At 43.2% G+C, this 25,671-nt stretch overlaps 1 protein-coding gene across 1 annotated transcript in view; it reads right to left on the reverse strand.

The window, feature by feature from the left end:
- TKT (transketolase) overlaps positions 1-25,671 on the reverse strand; it is a 40,708-nt gene that overhangs the window by 2,564 nt on the left and 12,473 nt on the right. The window contains exons 5-12 of the mRNA XM_044451425.1: positions 18,806-18,997; positions 15,357-15,475; positions 12,384-12,577; positions 10,399-10,563; positions 8,404-8,560; positions 2,946-3,076; positions 2,384-2,467; positions 2,165-2,258 (exon numbers count right to left, since the gene is read on the reverse strand). Coding sequence (XP_044307360.1) covers positions 2,165-2,258; positions 2,384-2,467; positions 2,946-3,076; positions 8,404-8,560; positions 10,399-10,563; positions 12,384-12,577; positions 15,357-15,475; positions 18,806-18,997 — 1,136 coding nt within the window. The remainder of the gene's footprint in view (positions 1-2,164; positions 2,259-2,383; positions 2,468-2,945; positions 3,077-8,403; positions 8,561-10,398; positions 10,564-12,383; positions 12,578-15,356; positions 15,476-18,805; positions 18,998-25,671) is intronic.

A 25,671-nucleotide genomic window follows, 5' to 3' on the forward strand; every position in this document is an offset into this window, starting at 1 on the left:
GGAAAAAATAGTGACGAACAAGAAGGGGTAGTGGTCACAGCAGGGAGGGGGAGCAGGGTGGGTCTTCTGTGAAGGATGCTGGGATATCAGCTAGAGAATGAGTGGGAAGGAAACAGAAGATGCCATGACAAGCCCCATGATTATTCTACAAACCATCTGTGTAGGTTTCTTGCAGAATGGTTTAACATATGCAAATATGGCCACTGTGTTGTGGCTCTGGGTTGGGGAAACCTAGATTTATTTATTTCAAACCCAACAAGAGCAATAGATTCTGGGTTTTACATGCTTGCTGGGGTGGGGTAAGTGATGGGCTATTTTGACTCAACAGAGTTGTTAATTTGTAAAGGCCTGAAGTTTATCACAACCCATCAGAGCAGAAACAAAAGCACTGCCAACGTGGCCTATTTATGTAAGCCTCTGGCAATCCCGAGGGACCAAATGTTCAGCTGGATAAATTTTACCTTATTTTGCTTAGAATGGTGAGATGCTAGAGGAACGATTTCCCCCTATCAGAATGCATCTCAGTCTCACCACTGTTGTCCTATAATAATTTGAGGGCATGTGTGAAAGTGACCCATCCAGATCCAATGAAGAATTTAACCTTAAGAAGCTACGTAGCTTATGGAATATCTAAAGATCAGGATATCACAAGGTCATCACTAAGCTTCATCTTCTCAAAGCAGAGCTCTCCACTAAATTAGCCAATGCAATAATTGCATTACCTTCTTAGTACTACATTATGCAGTCTGCTCTAATTAGGATACTGCCTTGTGAGCTTTTCAATATGTGACTTCCTTATTCCATCCAAGGTAATTTTCCGCTCTGCTGGAAAATGTACGTGCATTTGGATGCAGACATGCTGAGGTTCATAGTGAAATAAGCACCAAAGCAGCAGCTAATGAGTTGTGATTATAAACTACTGCCAGATAAGTTTTATGTCACTGAAAGCAATGCATAGTTGATCCTATCCATATGTTTCATGAAGCCTAACATTCTGTCCTTCATGAGACAAATTATTATTATTTTCCTTATGCAGATGGTATACCAAAATTCATGCTGATTTGAACAAGGCTATTCAGCAGGGCTCTCTGCAGATGCAACATTTCAGATAACCCAACTATGGTTAGGACAGCCTTCCCAAACCCGGTGGCTTCCAGATCTTTTAAACTACAAGGATTCCTGACTATTGGGCACAGTGGCTGTGGATGATGGGAGTTGAAGCCTAAGACATCTAGAGGACAGCAGGCTGGGAAAGTCTGGGTCAGGATATCAGCAGTTTGCTTTGGAATCATTACCTGTCCCTTCCCCCTTTGGATATACTGTGTATATCATACATGAGCAGCGTTAAGATGGCACTGATGCTACTAAGCAACAGAGAGATGATGCTTGGTTTGCAAAGCCCACTGAAAAGGAAATCTAGTTAACACTAACAATTGTTAGTGCTGGAATACAAACATGAGATTATGCCAGTATCAAGGCAAATCATGAAAAAATGAGAGAAGTTCATGAGGAGGCAGGATAAAGAAGTCTGTATTATCCTCCCAGGCTATTACAGAGCAATCCTGTGGAAGATGGGGAAACATACTTTCCCAAAGCCCTGGAAGCTTTTGCTGGTAGGGTGGAAGATGAGGGTGGTAGCTTTTATTTGGTGGGATTTGGCTGTTTTCTTTCTCATTTTAGCATTGCCTCACACCTGATTCCAAGGGGAAAGAAACTAACTATGCAAGTTCTACTTCTGGGGTCGTGCTGGGGACATGGGAAGGCTTTGGAATCCTGTAGATCCACAGTATCTCTTGGCATGCCTGTCAAAGGCCTCTCTGATGTGGAATTTTGCCAAAGAAACCTCATCACCAGGTTGCAAGGCTGGGGGTTCCTCTCCAGGAGGACCTCCCTCTTCCTCTCCCTAAAGGAAATCCAAAAATCCTCCCAGGGACCAAACAATTGCAGGACACAAGCCTGAAAGTGTGACAGCACCACCAGGACTAAAATGCTAATGGGGGATCTTTCCCCAAGCAAACAGGACGAAGTGTACCACAGCTTTCTTCAACTTGCTGTCTTCGAGACTGCAACCCCCATAATTCCCACCCAACCAGAATAATGGTCCTCATGTTCTTCCCTTCGAGATGCCTGGAGGACGCGCCCCTAGGCAGCTCAGTACAGTCACCTTTCTTCAGTTGCTCAGCTGCAGCCAGCGCCTCGTGCAGGGTCACTCCTGCTCCAATAACTGTAACCTGGTCATCCTTGCTCTTGAACACCACCTGATAATGACATTAAACCAAATCAGAGCTAGCCCTGTGTAATACACACGTTAGAGCTGTTGAAAGCTGGCTGAAGTCACAATAGTTCCAAGTATTTTGGTTCCTTTCAAGGTGGTACTACTTACTTTGGCTTGTCCAACATGGAAGTCCTCATTGCTGCCATAAATCACTGTATTTTCTGGGCGGCTGGTCCTTATGAAACAGATGCCCTGTTTAAAAATGAGAAGGATAGGTTTAAGGCAATTTTAGCCCATAGACCTAAACTTAGAAAACAATCAGAACAAATGTTTCTAATCAAATTTCAAACACAAAAATAGTCTATGTGACCTGCTTCTTAACTGTAAAACTCAATTACTTTGATTCCTATCAATTACTTTGATAGGAATTCAGCAAAATGTCGTGATCTAGCCTTTAGGAGACTGTGCCATTTTACAATCCAGGTACTCCTCTGGCAGATTCCACTGTTCACAGTGAAGTTGCAGAAGTAAAGAACCGTCACTTCACACCAACTTCAAGCTATAGTTCAAGATCCTGGTTTGTCCCAAGCACAGTAAAGTGTAATTTCCACATTTGAATATAGCAGGAAACTACAGTTATTTGGAGGTCTCTGTGGGTAACTGCACCATACCAAAATGTGAGGAGAAAAAACAAGTTGGTCACATGACACATTTAAGAAGAGTTGCAGACCTTGGTATTTGCAGCCAATTCGACTGCCTTTTCGGTGGCTACAGCATCACTGGGGTAAAATACAGTTGCATTAGGAATGGCACGGAACATGCACAAATCTTCCAGACCCATCTGCGAAGGCCCATCTTCACCTAGAAATACATGGTTGGAGAACAATGTCAGTAAAAAATTGAATAGTGTGTCCTACACATACTTCTTTAAGCAAAAGTCATTGCAGGTAAATGTAAGGCACTCACAAAACATGGAAGACTACCTACCCTCTTCTCAAACTCGGAACCCTCTAATTAGCAAAGAAAGAAGATAGAAGGAAACTAAAAAGAAAGAAAACTAAGGTTATAAAGAAAAATCAGGGGCAATGTAGCGGCAAATAGTAACAAAAACAACACAGAAGCAAATGGAGGAGGCAAAGGAACTAGGAATACATGCACACATACATTCAGGACAAAAGAAAATAGGAACACAATTTTATGTGATGTAGCTAAAAGGAAAAGAAAAATGCAAAGGGTAACATTAGGGGTTCCCCATCATAAGCATAGCACAAAAGCATTCTGTATTTAACCATAATGCCTCCTTCTCAGCTATAGGGCACAGGGAACAGCAACCCAAGTGAAACACCGGTATAGTATTTATGCCCTACCTTGCAACCAAGATTGGCTTTCAAAGAAAGCTACAATTAAAATCCACAGAAAGTTGAAAAATAGTAAGGATATGTTGGTGTGTGGCATCGTCTAGCTTCCAGGACTCTCTTCTGGAAGCTGTTAGGAAGAGCTGCAGATGCACCTGTGTGCTGCTGGTGGGAATAAGCATAACTTGTGTTGACGTGTTTTTTTGGTTTTGTCATTTAGCTGCTTCCACCTACCGCATTTCTATATCACCCAGTAGATGAAGCTCTCTGCTTGAACAGAGTCAACTGCTTGAACATGGCTATGCTAGTGCGCTAGTGCACCCTGCTGCAGGTGGAACTGGCTAAATGCACTGTGGGTCCACAAGGCTGTTTTGCACATGACAGCAACAAATCATGGTTTAATCTGTCATTTCACAAATGCAACACTGGGCTGATTGGAGGTTGCTCTGCAGCATCCAAAGCTGGGCACTATAGGTTAGGCATAGATTGGACAACCCTTGCTTAACCTAACAATTGTTTAATTCACAATTAACCTATAGGGCCTGGGTTTGGACAACACAGGGCAACCTCCAAGTGGCCCAATCAGAAGTTGCATATGTGAAATGGCATTGCTGTACCCAGGATGTACCATAGCAAATCATGAGTTGATTAACCCACAAGTTGCCCCCATTAGCTGTGAACTGGGTCTCTGTGGTTTACTGTGATATGTAAACCAGGAAATCTGCCTTGTCTGAACAGAGACAAGCTAGCGTTTTATGGTTCATACCTCATGATAAACAAAGTGCGGACAGGAAGTCCATGGATTGTTTATCCTCTCTTGCTTAGCAAGCCGGAGAGACTGAGCATCTTGCACCAGCGTGCTGGTTTGCTCTGAAGAAGCATTCGTGGAACGAATGCAGCAAAACCTGATTCAGAAATGAAGCACAAGGAGCTCAAAAGGGGTTGACAAAATGCAGAACTGCTTCCTCTTCCACTGTATTTGCTAGAGAAGAGGTAAGGCAGGGGTGGGGAATGTGTGGCCTTCAGTTGTTGCTGGACTGCAGTTCTCATCATTCCTTACAGCTGATGGGAGTTGCAGTCCGACAGTATCTGGAGGACCACACATTGCCAACACCCATTGTAAACACTGCTGCAGAAAGGGTACAAAAGCAGAAGGGAATATCATCCTTCAAAGGTGTCAGACCTTAATTGACTATATTTCTAATCTCCCAGTGTTCTCTCAGCAGGTTACAAACAGTTAAGAGACTAAAGTGTCATAGCCTGAAGTTTAAAATATACATTACAAAACCAATATTTAAAAGAATAAGTTGCAATACAAGACAGCACAGGATTTGATAAAACAATTTAAAAATCTAAAACTAGGTCTCTAAAATGCCCAGTATCGAAAGATAACAACTAGGGGAACCTCTCTGGGGAGTTTACAACTAAGAAGACCCTCTCCCTTGTAGTCACCTGTCCTGCTTTCTTTGGTGGAAGCAGCCAAAGAAGGTCTTCTGAAGATGATCTAAGGGTCTGAGAAGGTCCATATGGAAGAAGCTGTTCCTGTAGACACTCTAGTCTTAGGTAGCTTAGGATTTCACATAGACTTTGTGCAGAGTCAGACTAATTGTCTATTTAATTGTGTCAAAAAACCCTATCGAGTTTTAAGAACAGGAAAGGTAGAAGTTTCTATGAGCCTGGGAACATCAATCCTGTCTTTTGAAAAACTGGACTGAAGCCTTTTGCATACAAACACCAGCAATAGGTAGTCTTCTGTCTTTATCATGATGACTACAAGATTTCTATTGAAAGGAACAATAGTTTATATTTAAAAAGTAGTGACAGAATGGGCTCCCCCTGTGCACATAAATATGCAGCACCTACGTTTAAAATAGGGCTTCACTGAAAGTTATTACAGTGGAAGCAGTGAGCGGAAATTATGCTTTTCTTTGAAGGAGAGCACAACTGGCAAGCAGCATTAGGAACGATCTACAGCTGATGACTAGAGCAAACAACACTGAAATACCACAGCAATGAAAGGCAAGCAAACAAAGCTCAAGATGAACATTTTTGACCGAGTGCCAGGCTGTCCAGGCTTCGCTGTCTACATTTCCAATTCAAACATGGTGTGCAGCAGAAAGTCAATAAGGAAACTCCCACTGAGCTCCACCAAGCCTCATGTCAAGAGGAGTTTTACAGTAAATAGCTTTCCATTAGAATCAATTCAATGTGATTTATGATTGTGCTACTACCTTCACCACCTATGAACTACACAGGATCAGTGTTGCCTCCAAAGATACAGAGATGGGGCAAGACTAATTTATGCAGACGTCTGCCAGAGAAAAGCCTATTGTTATCTGCACAGCCATACAAGCTTTTTTTAAAAGCCCAATTTGCTGTTTTGCTTTTGTTCGGTATAGCCAGAGTACCCTGCACATTAATACAATGGCAGTGTTAAGGTCATTTGAAACTAAAGGAGAATACACAGCAATTTCTAGTGCATGCTGGAACACACTCTGATGCATCTAAAATTCTCTTTATTTGTCTAATATATACATGAACTGCCTACGCTAGGCAGACCTACAAAGCTGTTGTTTGAAAAGTGCACTTCAGCCAGAAAACTAGCAAGACACCCATTTCCGTGAGCCTGGGACCTCAACACGGAGCAGCAGGGGCAGCTGCCGTGAGCACACCATCCCTGCTGCAGGCTGTGTGGGCAGCGAAGGAAGCCCTTAAGGACGGAAGGGGAATGCCAAGCGTGGGGGTTGACTTCAAGCTGCACAGGCCTCAGAGCAGCACACAACTGAATGCAGGGGAGGCTGAGACTCAGCGGCTTCCACTTCTGCCTTTCAAGGGCTGGCTGGCAGACGTTGTCAGCTTGAAGAGGAAGGCAGTGCCGTGGGTGGTGTTTCTCCAGTGCCCCCATTAATGGGCCACCAGTCTGTGCTTTTTTATGTTTCAAACTCATACTGTACTTCTTGCTCATCAATTGATAATTAAAGCAATTTCGATCCTGAATAACAGTTTCACACTTCTTCATTTCTCAAGTAAGTTTTTGATCCAAGTGACAGAACACTTTCCCTTGGCAACCATCCTGGTGCCTTGCCAGGAGAACGGCATAGGTTTTCAAGCTGAGAATTGATTGTGAAACGGCATGTTTCTTTTTTCCAATACAACAGTCAGTATTTTCAACTTGTTTACATCTCACAATTCTTAGCTATTTATCATTACGCCTTTTTGGTTGTTCAAACTTCATAAAAAGACATCTTGTTTCACTTTGAAGGAGGTAGGTTAGCTGTTTCTCCATAGCCATCCTGACAATTCAACCATTCTCAAAATCTGTAGCAACACTAATAAGTTGCAAGAGTTGGCCACCACACATTAATGGTGCACAAGAGTCCCACTTTACACATGTACGCGCGCGCACACACACACACACACAGAGTGGCTGGATTCATGCACACAATCCTATGATTTGTCATAGGGTTTGGTAGCCACCTGGGGTTACCAAATCATGCAAATCAGAATGACATCACAACCTCTGCGATAACCCAAACAGCTGCAGCACTGCTTGGTAAAAATGGAAAAAACCCGTTTCCGCTCTTGCCAAGAAGCTGTCTTGTCCTGGGGCAGTCGCACATGCCAGGGCAGCAGGGCTGATCGTAAGCATAGCCAGCTTGGTGACAAACAAGCCCGTGGCACTAGCAGTGGCGCCAGCTAACCTGAGCTCATGCAGGAACCAGCAGAGGGGGCTCATCTCCTCTGCTGGCCCTGGCAGCAGCCAGTCATGTTTCACTGTGCCACCTGCTGGCCCGTGCTTGTGCGGTGGTAGGAACACACCCGAGACACACTTTATACAGGGGTATGGACCAGCTTTTTATGTCCTTCCATGCCTATATTATGTCCACGAGAGGCAAATAACCAGAGCAACCTCCTATGCGGCAAAAGACAACCACTCTCACACCATACTCTCTTTAGCAGGTTACCTCTGCTCCCCACAGATGGAGCATTCTCAGTGCAGCTGGCACCATCTTGGTGCTTTGGCTTTGGGCTTTTCCTGCAGGTCCTTTCAAGGAAAGACTGGACAACCACATCTTGGGGATTATGGAGCGGAGCCGGCTGGAGCCAGGGGTCACGTTAGATGGCCCGGGAGGCCCATAGCTTTGTTGCTATGTTTCTATGTCTCCCAAAGCTGTCACAACTCCCTAATATCTAGTGTTTAATGACACCACAAAACTATATTGTCAGACTGCAGGAAAAATAGCCTCTAATACTATTTCAAGAAGGTATCTGGCCTTGGGGCAAAAAAAATCCCTGTAGGACAAGGCCATCAGTGGCTACTAATAGTGATGTCCAGTAGTATCAGAAGCAACAGACCTCCCAGTTAGTTACTGGGAGATACAAGAAAGGGGGTGCGGATGCACTCATGTCCAGCTTGTGGGATTTCTCCACAGACATCCGGTTGGCCATTGTGTGAACAGGATGTTGGGCTAATCCAGCTTGGATTTTAAGTTCGTGTATTTGGATTGTATTGCAAAATCTGTTTTGCAATAATCAATAACACATATTCCTGGATTTCTCTGCAGTGAAATAATACCAACATGTTTAACAATTATTAGCAATGAAAGAATACAGCAAATATTATTGTACCACACAATAAAAAGCCAAGGGAGTAAAATTTGTTTAAGGCCCTACATGAAAAATGAGGAAACCGAGGAGAGATTTGACAATTTGTCTTAAATTCATATAGAAACAAATATGAGTCATTCATCTTCATTGTGCAGATTGGAGGGATAGATACACTCATTTTTAACCTCTGGGAGAAGGCAAGCTGGTGAAAGAAATTATACTTACCAATGGATACACCACAGTGAGATCCACAGAGATTTATGTTGCTCTCAGAAATGGCCGCCATACGGATCTGATCATATGCCCTCGTGTAAAATGTGGCAAAGGTGCTAGCAAAGACAATGTTTCTGTCACGGGTGGCACAACCAACAGCAACACTCACCTGTGGTGAGAACAAGAGAAGGAGAAAGGAAATGAACTAATTCTAGCACTATGCATACCATATTCTAAGGTATGTACATGCTTTAAATAAATCAATAAAGTCATTTATATCCTGCCCCTCTCTCATGAACTGGTCCCTTCCCTCTTGTTCCAAGACTCAAGACAATCCTTTGAAGCGCAGTTCTTCACTGAAATCCAACAAAATAACAGAACAGTTTGAACTCTAAATAGCCTTCTACCAAAGCTGAGGGGAAATGTCTGCCTGAGCAATATAAGCTGGATCCTCTGTCCCTCCCTTTCAGAAAAGCTTCTGACTCTAGCCTCAAGGTGGCTCTCGCTGCTGGAGGGCAAGACTGTGAGGATGGCCAAGCCCTCCAACTGGGCCAATCGTTCCTCCCAGTGCCTCCTTTACTGGGTCACAGCTGGCATCTTGTGCATGCTCTACCTCCCTCCCCTCGAGAAATCTTTCACCCCTTCCAAAGTAGGCCGATTATCACGCTGTGCCAGAGAACCTTCACAAGGCGACCTCGAACCAGTGACTCCTGCTCTCCTCCTCACTCCTCCACCTCCTCCTCAGAATCAGACGGATCCATCTGAACAGCTTCCACATAGCCTGAAGTGCCAGATCCTGCCTAGTCTTAGAAGTGAAGCCGAGTCGGGCTGATCGGAATCTGGATGGGAGGCTTGAGTCCTGCACAGAGCAGGCGGTTGGACCCGATGGCCTTCTGGGCCCCTTCTATGAACAGCCTGCCCGGAGCGAGAGATTGGCCCACTCTCTATCCCCTCCTCCAAGAGGCTTCCCTAATTTGTCTTTGCAACCACCCTGTGAGGTATATTAGGCTGAGAGGATGATGGAATCCAAGGTCAGCCAAGCACAACAACTCACTCTGGGGCTGAACGGGGCTACAGGAATAGCTGTATCAATAAAACGAACAGCAGGGGTGGCCAAACCAAGGCTCATGAGCCACATGTGGCTCTTCAAGTTTACTTTGCAGCTCACAAAAGAACCTGATGCACCTTCTAATCTGAGCACCCAAGCCAGCGCATGAAAAGAGAGGCTGAAAAAGCCCGACATAACTTCTCTTCTGAGCAGCTGAGCCAGTGCGAGCAACCGAGGGGTCGGTCTCCTGCTGTGATTGTGGTGTTTCTGTCATGTGACTTCAATGCTGAGCCTCAAACAACAGTCCAGTCAACACCTAAGAGAGCTAATTCACACAGCCTTGTCGATGTATCAACTGGACTCACAGCCGAGACAGAGATTCACAAGACCTCTGCTACCAGCAGCTAACCCGATAACTGCAGCAATGACTCTTTGGTATGTATGTATGTATGTATGTATGCATGTACTGTATGTATAAACATATTCATTCATTCATTCATTCATTCATTCATTTTTCTTCATGTCATGTGGCTCTCAAACATTTGACATATCTGAGCAAGTTGAGCCACCCCTGATTTATGGCTTCACTGGAGTTGCCTTGCTGAACATGAGTTATCTCTGGCTTTGAACGAATTCATTAATCTGCCGGCTGTGGGTGCTTCACAACATTCTTTCTCCCTAAAATCCCTGTGCATGTGATCTCTGCTCAAAAGGATCCACACCATAAGAAACTGTAACACAACCTGAGCAAGCTGCCTTAACCAACTCTTGTACTGTGCAAGACGCTCAAGCAATCAATATTTTTCTTCCAATGAGCTGCTTCTCAGCACACCAGATACCTGACAATCCTCTCCTCTGTTAAGACATATCAGCTGATGAAAGGGTTCCTCGCAGAGGAAAATGCCATGATTGGTTTGCCTGGATCAGCAAATACGCTTCTTTTTGTACACACCACTTACCATGTTTTGTTCAGCAATGTAGCATTCGATGAAACGGCTGGGGTGCTCCTTCTTAAACAACTCAGAGAAAGTAGAATTTTTGGTATCGCCGTCCAAAGCCACCACACGGTCAGAGGCGTGGCCCAGTTTTGCGACAGCCAGACCGTATGCTTTGCGGGTAGCAAACTGTGAGGAGGAAAGCAATATGGCAGCATTTCATTACATTCAAATATTGCATAAATCTGTAATCTCTGGAATAAAACCTTCAAATAAATGTAACACAAAAATCCAAATGGGCAATATCACACTGAAAAAACTAAACAACTGTTTTACCCTTCTCCTTCTTTTAAAAAACATAGAAACAGCCATGTCTACTACAGTTTCTGCTACTGGGTGTTTAATGGTCAACAGTCAAACATATTGCACCCTGATCATAAACATTAGAATGGATAGCTCTGCCTGCAGCTTCCGTGAAACGTCCTTGTCATGCCATTTAACGCCTGCTGAAGCTGTGCTGGTACCATTGTCTGCCTGCCTGTAGTTGTCAGAGCAGAAAAACTTGGGAGCAGGCCATTGGGAAAACGCTGCCAGAAGAAACCAGATCCTCCTTATAAAGGCTCACTAAAGCCTTATGGTTAACTAGACATGGTTAACCATAAGAAGAAACACACACCACCTCCTTAGCGGAAGCCATCCATGCAGGAACTCTTGGCTTTATTCAGGTCAGACTCAATTTCCCTTGCCACGCTAGTTTTTAGATTCAGGCTGCTCAAGCTGGTGGTCAGAGACTACCTTTGTTCTCCGGTGCCTGGCAGCTGTAGCTTGCTCTGTGTCCTGTTGCTGTAGGTGAAGGAAACTGGACAGAAGCCATATGCCTGTGCAGGCACTCATTTGCAACACATGCAGTGCGAAACTGGGGGTGGGACATGGCTGGGCAGGCATGCTCTGCCCCCAGGGGTCCATTTGTCTCCGGCTATGTCACAGACCTCTGCACATTGCGCAAGCAGCTCTGTATAAGGGCTTGCAAGCGTGCTCTGCTCACCGAATGCACTTCACCCCCTATGGAGAAATCTTGCTCAACCTGCAAGTGTGGCTACGGGTGCTTCAGGGTGGGGCACATACTCACATACATCCCATTCCAGGTTTAGCCCTGTGCATATTGCAAGCAAGCAGCTGCATAAGGCTCTTATTACTTTACCTCCAGAGTGGGCAAAATAGGACAGGACGCTGCTCTCTGACTCTTTCTAAAAGGATTTTTAAAAAAATGTAAGTCTAGAAATGGCAAGTTAGTATACAGATGTTATTGGGACAAGCTCCACTTTTCACTGTAATCAGCCCATGAAAAAGTAATGTTCTTGGCATGACATTTTGTCTGTAATTCTCACCATCTTCCTCTGATCTTCAGGGATGATTTGGATGATCAAAGCTAATGTTCATGTCAGAAGCTCTTCAAATAATACCTGAAGATTTCACCTGTAGACACCCTAAGTTTGCATTGTGTGTGAGATCTACAGATCCCAATTTTGGTTGTTACCTTAGAAGTGTCTTGTTCTCCCTCCAGAATTCTAGCTCTGTCTTTTTAGACACAGTGCTAATTTGGAGGAGGAAAAGTTGCTTTCAGACTCATGTGTACAAAAACAAATTTTAGCCCCATGCTTTAGAATAGCATCTAGCTATTATTGTCTTCCCCAATCTGGTGCCCTCTGGGTGTGCTAGGCTACACACATCTGGAAATGATGGGAATTACAATCCCATACATCTGGAGGGTGCCAAGTTGGAAGTGGGGGGGGGGGGGCTCTTTGCAGGATCCTAGAGGGGAAATCATTCAGATTTATAAATTGGCTCCATAAAACACGATGTCTTCAGAAAGAAACTGCCCAGAGAGCTTCAGCTGTTGGGAAATACAGAAATTAAACAAGCAAGAGTTTTGGCTCTATTGTGTCCCCAGTATGGAACTGAATCAGTAATGTTTGAGCAAAGTATCACTGCTGGGAATCCCACAGTACCTTCTCTCCTATCTTGTAGCTTGGTGGAGACGGCATCTTAATATTTTTGATATTAACAGCTGGGGCGTCTTCTTGTGGAAGAGCTGGAGAAAGCTTTTTCTTGTTCTGGATTTTCTCATCAATCTCCTGAATTACTTGCTCAGCCATGTTTTTGGGAAGAGGCTTTCCATGCCAGCTTTCCTTGTCCTCAATACCTGTGGAATATTATGCACATAATTTAAAAAGTACAAGAGCAAACCACAACCCACTCTGCAAAATTGCTGAAAACAGCAACTTCTGAGTTAATGCAGTAACACAATTATCTTGCTTTATAAACACGTTGCTCTACCTATCAGCTTTAGGACAGCAGAGCCTCCATTCCCTGCCTCGTCCCTGTCATTCCATTCTTTGACTTGCTGGAAAACCACCCTGGGAATTCTACCTGAATCCTCCTACAGCCCAATTCCATTCGCCTCCCAGTTGGGCTCCAACTCCATTATCCAAAGCTGAGTCAGTGAGCGCCATCTTAGACTAGGACTAGGGGCACCATCCTCGCCCTCACTCAGCCATGAAGCTCACTGGCCGATCGTTCAGCCAGACCTAACCAACGGGGAAGCTGTAAGAATAACACTGGGAAGCAGGGCAGGGAGAACCCATGCCCAGAGCTCCTTGGAGGAAGGGCAAGATAAAAATGCAGCAAAATTAATTTTCTAAACAAAAATCAACCCATCAAAGCCTTGGTCTTGTTCTTTCTCCATCTTTTCACTACCTAATTTTTAGTGACATGTCTTGGTGCTTGCCCTGCTAGAACCCAATAAAATCACAATATGTGCACTCATCTGCGTCCATTCACTGCCAGTGATGTTCTCCCTCCTTGGCCTCTCGGTACTCTTTTATAGCAAGGGGCGGCAACACGTGGTCCCAGCAGCTCTTCAGTGCAGTTTACAGACTGTGAGCCTTTGCACCATGTGCTATCATATTTATTCAATACCACTACCAGCCTTGAACCCTTGGAACAGGGTGGGCTATGTGCCTAAATAGATGAATAAATCAAGCCAGCAAATCAATAACCTTGACTGTAATAATGACATGCTAGGTATTCTATAATTAAGCACCTGAATAAGCAGGCACTCTGTGCAAGCACGAAACGTCTCTCTGCTTCAGGAAAGAGCATCAGACAGACTGAGCTCTCACAGTAACAGGATCTAAATACGGGATTCTTTCCGCCATACAGAAGTCTCACAGAGTGGCAGCATTTGTTCCTGAAAAATGACAAATATCCTAAGTTTATTTAGCTATTTTTGAAAAGGCTTAAGCCAGCTGATGGATGCACAAGGTTTAAAATGTAACATAATGGGGAGACAAAAAAATATGTGGAAAATGCATGGCAGCACAAACCACGGAGATCTGACAATCATTGTGTTTTCTACTGTGCCTGTACCTGAGCAGAAAGGAACGCGTATCTTGGGGCACACGCCTGTCCTTTGCCGAATCCTTAGCAGGTACAAATTGCCAAGAAGGCAAGGCTAGTATAAAGATCTCTTTTGTGTGGCTAATCAAGCCTCCGATATGCCCAGCCTGCTGTGACAGTGCAGTTTGTAGTGGAGAGCAGAGAAGATGGGCTTTTCTCATCTACAATGTGCTGAAACATGGCAGGTTATGTAATGTGGGTCAGACAGAAAGAGCACAAATGATGTTTTGAAGGCTTACTCAACTTCACTTAATATATATATCTGACAGCATGAAATACACTCAGCAGTGAGCAAGCAATTCAAATTTAGTGGTGGCTGAACCTATTTTTAAAAATGTTTAAGTAATCTTTAGAGAGCAGCACATTCAAATAGGATTGTAATACTGCGCATCCCACTTTTCCTTACTAAGTTTGTAAGTGGATTGTAACCATTCCCTGGTGCACTGGAATGTTTACATGGGCACGCTTGTTTATGATAGCCCATTCTTTTTCCTGCTTTAGAATTTATTCTAAATTCTAACCTATTTTATTTAGCTTTGTAAACATTCACAGTAAAAATTCATTTCATTTTTGTAGCATGTTTTATTCTATACTAAAGCCTTTTTGTCCAATGAGCTTTACAACAAACCGTAAGTATGGGGCGGGGGGAGGTCTACTTCTGCTTAATATTCTATTTCTAAACTTGCTTGCACTTTACATTGTCTGCAGGGAAGGCTATCATTGAAGCACTGAGGCGCCTGTGTTAAGAATATAGCAGAGGCCCGTGCTATACATACAATGCGGGCTCACTGCAAAAGGACAAGGTGCAGCTTTCAGCCCCACTGCAAGGCATCAAGCGACCTGCAAGGTGCCAACCAACCTGCCATTACAGACAGCTGCTGCAATGCAGAATTGAAAACCTTCAGCATCAGTAAGAATATAGAACTAATACCAAAGAGATTATTAATTATGTTACTATTAAATGTTCATATTAAAGCCTTTTTAGGAGAAGAACCCAATTCCTACTAATGGAACTGCTTTAATGACTTCTTAATAGCTGGCATAGCATTAAATGAAATCCTATACCACATAAGCAAACTTCCACACTACAGAATTTTTCCCTTGTATCTTCCCTAAATCTGCTCCAGGGAGTTTCCTCAACCCATGAAAAGATTTTTGAGGATGCACAGGGGGGATTGCCCACCCCCTGTTCCAATTCTGGCAGAGGGATGGGCTATTTGGATATAATCTTAGGTGTTTAAAAGACAAAATATAGATAAGAAAATCCCTGCTTTAAATCTCACATTTATCTTGAAGTTATTTGATGGCCTTGGGCATACCACTGTCTCAGCCCCAGGCCCCGATCTGTATTAATCCTGATCTACCTCGCAGAGCTGTTATAAGGATGATAAGAAAACGTATGCAAAGTATCTTGAACACAAAAATAAAGTTGGTGGATTGCTTAATATTGCAATTATCTTCCAATTAAAGTAGCTAAAGCTTTGATTAACAAAAGCAGTGAGGAGTTTGTCATTTGGCATCACCTGTTATTCCTCTGCCTTTGAAAGTCTTGGCAATAATTGCGGTTGGCTGGTGTTTAGCCTGGCTGAAGGCTTTGCACAGTTCCTCCACGCTGTGCCCATCCACAATGATAGCATGCCAGCTGGAAAGGCAAACAAACAGATTACCTTTAACAGGATTTACAGTAGGAAGGCCTCCAGTCTGAATTCCTAGCAATATAAGCACTGGAGAAGAATGTATAGTATATTAAGTGCAGAGCAATAATTGGGCATAGTTTTTCTTTGTAAGTGCTTCATTCTTACTGTGAGATATTCAGAATGGCCAGGAATCAAACAGTGACTTTAGGGACATCAAAGGATGTGGGTGTTTTCAACTGGATGTTTCTTTTCAACGCCTTTTTCTCTGAACAGCAAACCCATAGGGCTATACCGCAATCTGCTTTCAAATGCCTCCTTCCTTTCAGAGGTGGCTTGCCATTTGACATGCAGAGCTGCTGAGCTGTGAAGCACCAGCTCCATATTCTAATCATAGAGCTGGTCCCATCCCAGCTACAAACAAGCAATCAGAAAATGATTTAGGCTGACTGAAAATAAATGCTGTGATTGAATTAATCTGTTCTAGGGAAACTTGCATCACAAAGAGACATAGCAACAGATTGTAGGTTTAGCATTAAGTAACACATGATGGACAGCAAAATCTGATTACTTATCTATTCAGTTGAACCTCTTCAAAAAGAATAACGAAAGAGCCAGCAGCTAACAACTAGACACGAATGTCCCACTGGCCAAAAGGCAAACTCGCTTTAATGCTCAGGGCCAATTCAGTAGAAAAGAAGCTTTCATGGAAAGAGCTCTAGGGGCGTGTGGGTCTGAGGATTAGATTTGGCAGAGCTAAAGCCAACAGGGTGGGGCCAAAAAACTAGCATATTTTAGCTCAAAGCGATGCCTGCCAGTGACAAAGCCTCAGGAAGGGCATTTCATCCTTTTAGAATGGGGAACAGCTGCACACAGCTCAGACATCAAATGACTGGTGAGGAAAATAAAATAAAATAAAATAAAATAAAATAAAATAAAATAAAATAAAAGGGGTACCGCCTGGGAAAGACAGCAGCCATTCAGGAAACTGCAGAGCAAAAATGCAGATTTGGCCTCTGGGGCAGATATTAATCTCCCATGTTCTTAAGTATTTCTGAGCACTATTTCTGAGCTTTCCAGCAATCCTATGCAAATTTAGAAATAAGAAAGGCCTATAATTCTCTGTATGTCCCAGCCAGCATACCTAGCTAGGTCATACTATCAATTGCATTATCATATTATATTTAGTTATATGATATATATGTGTGTGTGTGTGTTTATACACGTATTATCCTCTGAAACTCAAGGCATCTTACAACATTTGAACAATTACAACATGAATAGAAATACACAAAAATTAACAATTCATGTAAAACAACTACAATATTAAAATGTTATAATGGCCACAACTAAAACAGCAATAAAAGCTATATAAACAACAGAGCCAGTTCAACACAATCTTACAGTTGTAGGCCTTTGTTTTGTCAAGACTTGCATATGACTGCACACATAGCCACTTTCCTAAAATAAGCATCATATAAGGAATAAAATATTTATTGTCTAGGGACAATAACTTCCTTGAGTACTTGATAACAATAGATCCTTCCTGGAATCTAGTTATGCTAGTCTAGATGTCATATTTCAGTGCATGTAAATAAATTATCTTGAAGGTACACAAATACCATAAATTTCAAGAGTGAGAAAGTTACTATTCAACATATATTTTACAAATACTGTAAACATTCAGAAGGAGGAGAGGACTGCAAACAAGAAGACCATTAAAAACAAAATGGATAAAATCCTTTCCTGGCCATCCTGTGCTCTTTGAATATAGAACAAGATTGGCCTCTGGAAATGCTTTACCCCTAAAGGTGGTCTAAAAATCATAGTCATAGAATGGCAGAGTTGAAAGAGGCCAGTTGGGCCATCAGATCCAGCAGCCTGCGCATTGCAGGGCTCCACGTGAAAGCATTCTTAACAGATGGCTGTCCTCCTGCATCATGGATGCCTCCAGAGTGGGAGAGCCCACGACCTCCCTAGGCCACTGGTCCTGTTGCCATACTGCTCTATCAGTCAGGAACTTTTCCCCAATGTCCAGGTCATACCTGGCTTCCTGTGCCTTGTGCCAATTATTCCAAGTCTTGCACTGTATCTGGGATACCAAGAAGAGACCCTGGCCCTTGTCTGGGTGACAGCCTTCCAAATACTTGTGGAGTGCTATCATATCCGCCCTCAGACTTCTCTTGTCAAGGCTAAACAAGCCCACTTCTTTCAGTCTCTCCTCAAAGGGCTTTGTTTCCATTACCCTTATCTTTGTTGTCCTCCTCTGAACCTGTTCTAGTTTTGTCTGTATCTTTCTGTGGTGCCCAGAACTGGATACAGTACTCATCCAAGATTAGGCCTAACCAGTATTTTGTGTGATTTGAAAGTGATGCTTCTATTAATGCAGGTCAAATAGCATTTTCCCTTTTTGTCACATACAAGCATATTCAGCTTTTGGTCTACAGCAGTTTCAAGAACCTTCTTGCTTGTATCTTCCATCTTGTAAGTATATATTGTAAGTATACAATATGATAGTGGAACCAGCGGCCTAGAGAGGTGGTGAACTCTCCCGCACTAGAGGCATTCAAAAAGAAACTGGGCAGCCATCTGAGTGGGATGGTATAAATTGGTGTCCTGAAATAGCAGAGGGTTAGGCCCAATGGCCTTCTAGGTTCCTTCCAGCTCTGCTATACTATGATTCTGTGATTTGGTTTCCTTTTCCTGGATGCAGAACTTGGCATTTGTCCCTGTTAAATTTCATTTGGTTGCTTTCAGCATGGCAAGCTATTGTTCATTTGAGTCTTTCTTCCAGTGTATTAGCTGAACTTCTAAATTAATTAATCAGCTTAATAACCTGCATTAAGCTCTGCTTTGCTCTGTTCTATTCATTATAGAAACATAGAAACAGAGCAAGTCTGAAGGGGCCTCCCGGGCCATCTAGTCTGACCTCCGGCACTAGCCGGCTCCACTATACCTTTAAACTAATAATACTCAGCATTTACTGATCATCCAAACTCAATTCAAAAACCACACACAACACTAAGGTTACCTGGCATCAATGAGCACCCGGTGACAGTCACTCCAGGATGCCCCATGGGCACAGTGACCAAGCTGTCCCTGGAAGCAGCACAGGGCTCCATTGAGCTGTCTATCTTACAGTCATACATGGAGCAAAGAATGGCAGAGAAGACCAGTTCTGCTGTGCAGGACCCTGGCGTAACAGCTGGAGGACCGGGAAGGAGGGAGGGGAACAACCTATTCTGTTCCTCAGACAGCCCACACCTCGTATCTCATTCACAGGGTGGGCTGTTGGGTTGTGTGAGGTCACCCAGTATCTCATATAATCTCATACGTACCCAAAGGCTTCACAGCGTTTTTGGTAGATTTCAACATGATGTTGCAGAGGAGCAGGGTCACTTTGTCCCAGTCGGTTAATATCAAGGATGGCAACCAAATTATCCAGTCTGTAGAAACCAGCAAAGGACATGGCCTCCCAAACAGAGCCTTCGGAGAGTTCTCCATCCCCAAGGACACAATACACTCGGTAGCTGTACACCAAACAACAAAAAGATGGTGCTAAAAGATTAGCATCCTGTGTTACTGAAAGAGGAAAAATACCAGAACATGCGACAGAGGGCTTGTGCACAAAGGCTGCAAACGGCATTTTCCCACACAGGCCACCAATTCTTGCTTCTTCTCCAAGCCTCACATGTGCTTTATCTGCCCTAAGCAATCTTTAAAACACACCATGCGCCTTTTACCATTCATGCTGCACCTTTATCATACAGCCACACTAGATGCGATAGCAGCAACTCCACTTCTGTAAATACTGACCTGCCCCATCACGAATACGTCTGTTTAGTAACTTGTTCAGGAATGCCTGAATAGGAATGTTTCCACCATCACAACCACAATCTCTCTCTCTCTGTCTGTGCATGTGTGTGCACAAATATAATGTAGGCCTTGAAATATTTCAGATCATTTTTGTCTGCGTTCAGGCAGCACAGGTCCTTAAAAGTGAACACTAATCTTGATTTCAAAGAGGAACTCAGAAAACTGTTTTTGAGGGGCAAATATATCACGTCGTTCTATGCCATCAAGTCATCTTTAATCTATGGCAACGCTATGAATGAAAGCCCTCCAAAATATCCTGTCCATGACAGCCCCATCCAGCTCTTCTAAGTTCAACACTGTGGCCTCCTTTATGGATTCAACCCATCTCATCTTTGGTGTTTCTGCCTTTGACTCTGCCTATCATGATGGCCTTCTCCAGTGAGTCTTACCGTCTCATGATGTATCCAAAGAATGACAGCCTCTGTTTTAAAATTTAACAAAGAAAACAAAATTTCCAGAAACAAGAAAGTGTAAACAGTTTTCATCTCTTTCAAGTGGTGTGCAAGTGTACGAATGAAGGGTGTGGGTGCCTGTGTGAATGGAGTGAGCCCTGGCAAGTTCCCTAGATGGCAATCTGACCCTCAAGCAAAAAAGGATTTCTATAGCCCTGTTCAAACGTCAGGCCCACACTGCCAACTCAGGTGTCCTGGGCTATCTTTCCAAAACATCTTGGGAAAATTTCCTATAAGCAAGTCGTTCTTCAGATCGGACATGATGAATCTACAACATCCATTGCCATAAGATGTTGTAATAGCTATTAGCCTTTAAAAGGGTATTAGTCAAATTCAAGGAGAATAAAAACTATCAGTAACTATGAGTCATGATGCCATGTTATTACCTCCAGTATCAGAGGCCATGTGTCCATGAATACCAGCAGCTGGGAACGTAAGTGAGAGTGTGTTACTGCCTCATGGCCTGCTCGTAGGGTGTCTGTGGGCATCTGGTTCACCATTGTGGGAAAAGTAATGCTGGACTAGATATGGTTTTGGTTTGATCCAGAAGGACTCTCTGCTCTTCTTCTGCCACTGGAAATAGGGTTCTATCCAGCAAGTTCCACAGCACCATTGCAGAACTAGATGAAGGATTTTATGGGAATTCAGTCTGAATTAGTTTTGTATATAAATGTGTTATGATGGACATTTGCTGCTGAGCTTCACACAACTTGTGAAGTCTGCATGTCAACAGCCAAATATTACTCATCTCTTTTCTACAGACTATGAAGCACCAAATTCAAGCTCTCTTAGGGGAGTTCGCCAAGTCACCAGCTTTCCTCCCCAGATGCTGCCTAGGGTTGTTAAGAGGTCTCACACTGTGTGCCTATGAGCACTAGAAGGCATCTGAATAGCTCTTAGGAGCAGCAAGAATAACCAGAAATATATTTTTATTCCCTATTTAAAGTAACAACAACTTCTCACCTTTAAGCAAGTCAAATAGGGAGGATGTCAAATAATCAAGGAAAATCTATGACCTTGAGAAAGAAGGTGCTCTAACAATGAACCTTACTGTAAAGCTGAAATGAACATGCCTGTTTAAACACAGCTCACTGTGACTCAGCAAGATCATTGAGAAAGCTCCAGTCTTACTTAATCAGCGTTGCAAACTTCCTCATTTCAGCGCCACCCGTTGCTTCAGTATTTCCACATGTAAGCAGGACACGGTATTTTCATTTCAGAGAAATGACACATTTAATTTAATTCATTCATTCAGAGACAGGCCTTTCCACTATGAATATTGCGAGCCCAAGTATCTCGGGGCAATTACAAAATGGATGTGTCACACAAAATTCATGTGACAAGCCTTGAATTTTTTGTTTTGATTTTATTGTGATCAACTGCTCTGGGACAAGGTTAAATGTTAGGATAGGAAAGGTTCAAGGCAAGGTAACACCCCAGCTCCTGAACAGAAGCTCCCCCTGGTTCTATCTATCTATCTATCTATCTATCTATCTATCTATCTATTTATTTATTTAGGGAACTTCTATGCCGCCCCATTCACAGAAGCCTCGGGGCGGTGCACAATCAAAGCTTCCTTCTATTTCTCTTATGCAGTCTCCAAACCAGTATCTATTGCCCCATTGCTTTGCAGCAGCTACTATATGTAAAAATGGAAATTAGAATAAATATAACTTCAGGTGTGACATCTAGTTAGGCCATCAGTTGTGACCTATCGTAGTCAAAGAGATTCCAGTCAACCTTCCAAGACATTCAGTGTTCAACTGACTGGTTATCTTAACAGATGAAAAATGCTTTGAATGCCCATGGCTAATCATGCAATACAGGGTTTTTTTTTAAGTTGGCTTATTTTCTAATAAGCACTTAATTGCAGGTGGCAAGTAGCAAATGAGGCATTTCCATCCTTTTCTCCAAAAGAAAATAGGACATCACTTTTGCAACATGTGCAGGCATTGAAGTGTTGCTGGACTTATTGATTATTCCTATGCAAATGCACGTTGATATAAACTGATCAAAACCAATACAGTCGATCAGCAAACCTGTCTTTCACTGAGACAGCAGCCCTACTTTCTGCGAGGATGGTAAACTATTTCTCTAATGTTGATTTTCATATTTTAGGTTGCCTTCTAATGTAACAAATGGCTTTGTGTAGTGGAATGAGTCATCCAGAAGGTTCTGTTCCTATTAGAACCTGATATAACATGTTAGTTTTGTCTCTGTCTGTGGCACAAAGTGCTGGTTAGCATCAGGACTAACACGAGTAGCAGGACACTGACAGCCTCTGCAATCCAGTCAGAGTCCCCTGTTCTCTCTGAGCTTCAGAGCAATGCTCAGCTTCACTGCAAGGAAATGAATTTTCCCTGTAACAATATAATTGCCTGGTCTTGCAGTGAGCAATTAAAACTCATTATCTTTACAAAAGACCTGCTCTTGGTGAGGATAAATTGCTAGCACTGGTGCATTGATGTAGATCAACGCAGCTTCCTGAATGCTGGGGACTCTCCTTGGCAGATTGGCTATGGGAACACGAATGACAAGTGCCTAACACTTCAAAATGTATCATCCAACATGGTCTAGGATAGTGAAAGGTTGTCACTGCTAGTTTTGGTGAGCAGGGAAAAGAGCTGCCAGCTTTTCTGGCATACTCCTATGCCAGACAAGTTGAGGTTTATGGATGTAGCGTTGGAAAGAATCCCTAGCTGAGCTTTAGCCCAACACACTGCTGTTTCAGGTCCAGGAAGCTGATGAAATTTTAAAAAGCTGCCAACCTCGATGGAGTTTATTACCTTCTCTCAGTTTTAAGATTTTATGAATCCAAGCCAACTCCCAGTGGGTCCCCCTCCCCCACCTTATGTAGGTTTAACACATCACCTACTTTTCTCAAAACATTCATGGAGGGCTGCATTATTTCTGGGCAGATTTATTTGCCAAAACAGCATTATTGAATCATAGAACAGTAGAGTTGGAAGGTGCCATGAAGGCCAACCCCCTGCTGTTGCAGGACACCAATTACATAAATTATACACACTGATGGGCAAGAGAAACCCCTGAAGAGATACTGAACAGGTTATGCCATCATACTAATATTATTTGCATTACAGCACATATCTGCAATCTTTATTACTCACTTAGCAAAATAACAACGGCATAAAATCCTGGCTCCTCTGAAGCATTCCATGCAAAGAGCCAGTATGTCACAATGGCAGAGAGAGAGTTTTCTACAAATGCCACCTGCCAGGCTGCATTAATATCAGTTAGTCATTGCACACAGAAATGCTTTCAAGCAACTGAACTGCGCAATTTAAAATTATATTTACTCGGCAACTTGGATTTTCATGCACTAATACTGTCATGCAAAATGCATCAGCTTCCCCAACAGGACATCCCTTTGGATGTCGATTTTTCTCTCATACCACATGAAGATTTTCATGCCAGCTGCAACAGGACTGCCGTTTAGATGCTGGGTTTATGGCCATATACCATTCCCCCTTGAGCAACAACAAGATATTCCTGCATTATATTCTCCGCCACCCACTTTTCCTCTACAGTGCTATGTTGCCATAACAACCTTTGAACAAAAGCTGCCTAATGCAAACTAAAGGCAACAAACCGTTTGCGTGCGAGTCCACTTCCTCTGTCATTAATACTAATATCATTGCTACAGAAGAATGGAAGTGCATGCTTGCACACCGTGGGCGGGAAGCAGGGAGGAGTATTGGTGTGGAAGATCACATTAAGCTTAGTAAAGCTGACATATGTTTGAACGAGTTTGGGTATGTACACAGCTCTGCAGCTTGTCCCTTCATAGACGGAGTAAATGTAGCAGGGGGAAATTTTTTGTAATGAACTCTTTAATTATTATCGCCATTATGATTCCTGTTGCTGTTATCACATTGTGTTTATATCCCATGTTTTTCCTCTTGTGAGGACCCCAAGCCTGCTTCCATTTTAGCCTTACCACAAGGCTGCCAGCGAGTGGCTGGCCCAAAGCCACACCGTGAGCTGGCTGAGTGGGGGTTAGAACCAGGATCTCCAGAGTCCCCAGAATCCCCCAACTCTCGAACCACCACATCCCTCTGGCTCTCTGAAACTATGATTGACAGCTTCAAAACAAGCAAGGATAGGAAGCTGTCCTCAATTGTTTCAGGGTTGCTAGGCAGCGTTCTTTTCATGGTGTCTGTGCATCACACGCAAGGTCTCCATGCCTGTACAAAGCCTTGCTTGGGAAACTTCTATAGCTGAGGAATTCTTGGCAGGAACCCATCTCACTATCTTCGCATCCATGTGCCGCAGAGGCTCACACCTGTTCCCTCAGTGCCTTCTCACCTGCCACTGGGACTGCCTCATGGGGACTCCTCTCATCCATTTGCACTGTGTTTTTAATCAAAAGCCTATATATATATATATATATATATATATATATATATATATATATATATTTGCAAATATATATATTTGCTATTTCTTTCTTGCAGGTGTTTTTAGTTTTCCTGTATGACTGAAAGGAAATCTGCCTTCATCTGTTTGGGATAGTGTTACTTTGCAGATGTCGAGTGCATTGCCAAGTGTTCATCAAACAAGCTTGTCAGGACATGGGTGATTGTCTGAGGGTGGATTTGTTGGAGGAGATTCTTGTGGCAGTGGAGGCACCAAGACGGTTCATCGAGGACCATCCTTCTCCCTCAGGTTTTCCTGACTCTCTTATTGCACATTCCTCAAGGACTGCATAACTTGCTTCTTCTCATGATTACCTGATGGCCTCTTTCTGCTCTGCAAGCTGTGCAGAGAATTGTCACTAGGCTGGGTTATGGTAGGAAGTGGGAGTTTTTCTTGCTGTCTGCAGCTAAAACCAGGTTCAGCCCTGCGGTGTCCAATCCAGGAGATGTTTCAGTTCCAGCTCTCCCTTTCCAAGCATAATTATAGGCCCTCATCCCTTGGAGCATAACTGGCAGCAATCGCTGCTCTTCATCTCCCAGAGGAAGGCTTCTCCATTTCCTCTCTTCACCTTTTCTAAGGAGACAGAGTACTTCCAGAACAGCCTCTAAGCACCACAGTGGAGCTTGACGGTCACCTTGCACAAAGTGACACTGAAGCCAGCTGAGCACTGGCTACAGTTGGCCTCCACGTATTATCCTGGAAGGCAGCCCTTGTGGAAGTTACATCTGCTCATCACCCCCATGAACCTCAAATACTTTCTCTGCACAGGATGTTCCATAAAGACAAGGTGGTGTTTTGACCTTAACTCTCCTCCTTGAAATGATCTCTGACTTCCTTATCAACAAGAATCTCATCTTACCTACTTTCTTTTCATCTCTCCCACCTTTGCTAGAATGAACTTTGCATGCCCATGACTGAGATGGATGCTTGCATTTTACAAACCTTGAACCGAACCCCTCCATAGAGTGTCGAGGCTTCTCTTATGCAACAGAGGAAAGACTAAAGGACTTCCTGTTTCTTCCCAGTGCCTGGCAGCCTGCGTGGTTCTAACTATTTGCCTGGCATAGCCATGGCCAGGTGACAACTCTCAGAAGTGCCAAGAGTGTGCTTCATCTGCAAGGTCACAACTTCGATTGCATTTGAAGCAAGTGTGCAACTACCACAGTTACTTGATCAAGAATTTGTATTTTTATATTTAATGGTAATTTATTATGTACTATTGTATTTCAATGTATTTTATCATGTTGTAAGCCGCCCCGAGGTTTCAGCAAGGGGCGGCATAGAAATGTTGTAATAATAATAATAATAATAATAATAATAATAATAATAATAATAATAATAATTTATATGGCATTATAAGCTGGACCATTAAAAAGACCTGTAATTTCAGCAAAGTAGTGTTATCCTTGATAGTTCAGTGCTAAGTCAGCTTGCTAGCC

Source organism: Varanus komodoensis, unplaced genomic scaffold (genome assembly GCF_004798865.1).
Source record: "Varanus komodoensis strain SLA01 unplaced genomic scaffold, ASM479886v1 scaffold6_2, whole genome shotgun sequence".
NCBI lineage: Eukaryota > Metazoa > Chordata > Lepidosauria > Squamata > Varanidae > Varanus > Varanus komodoensis.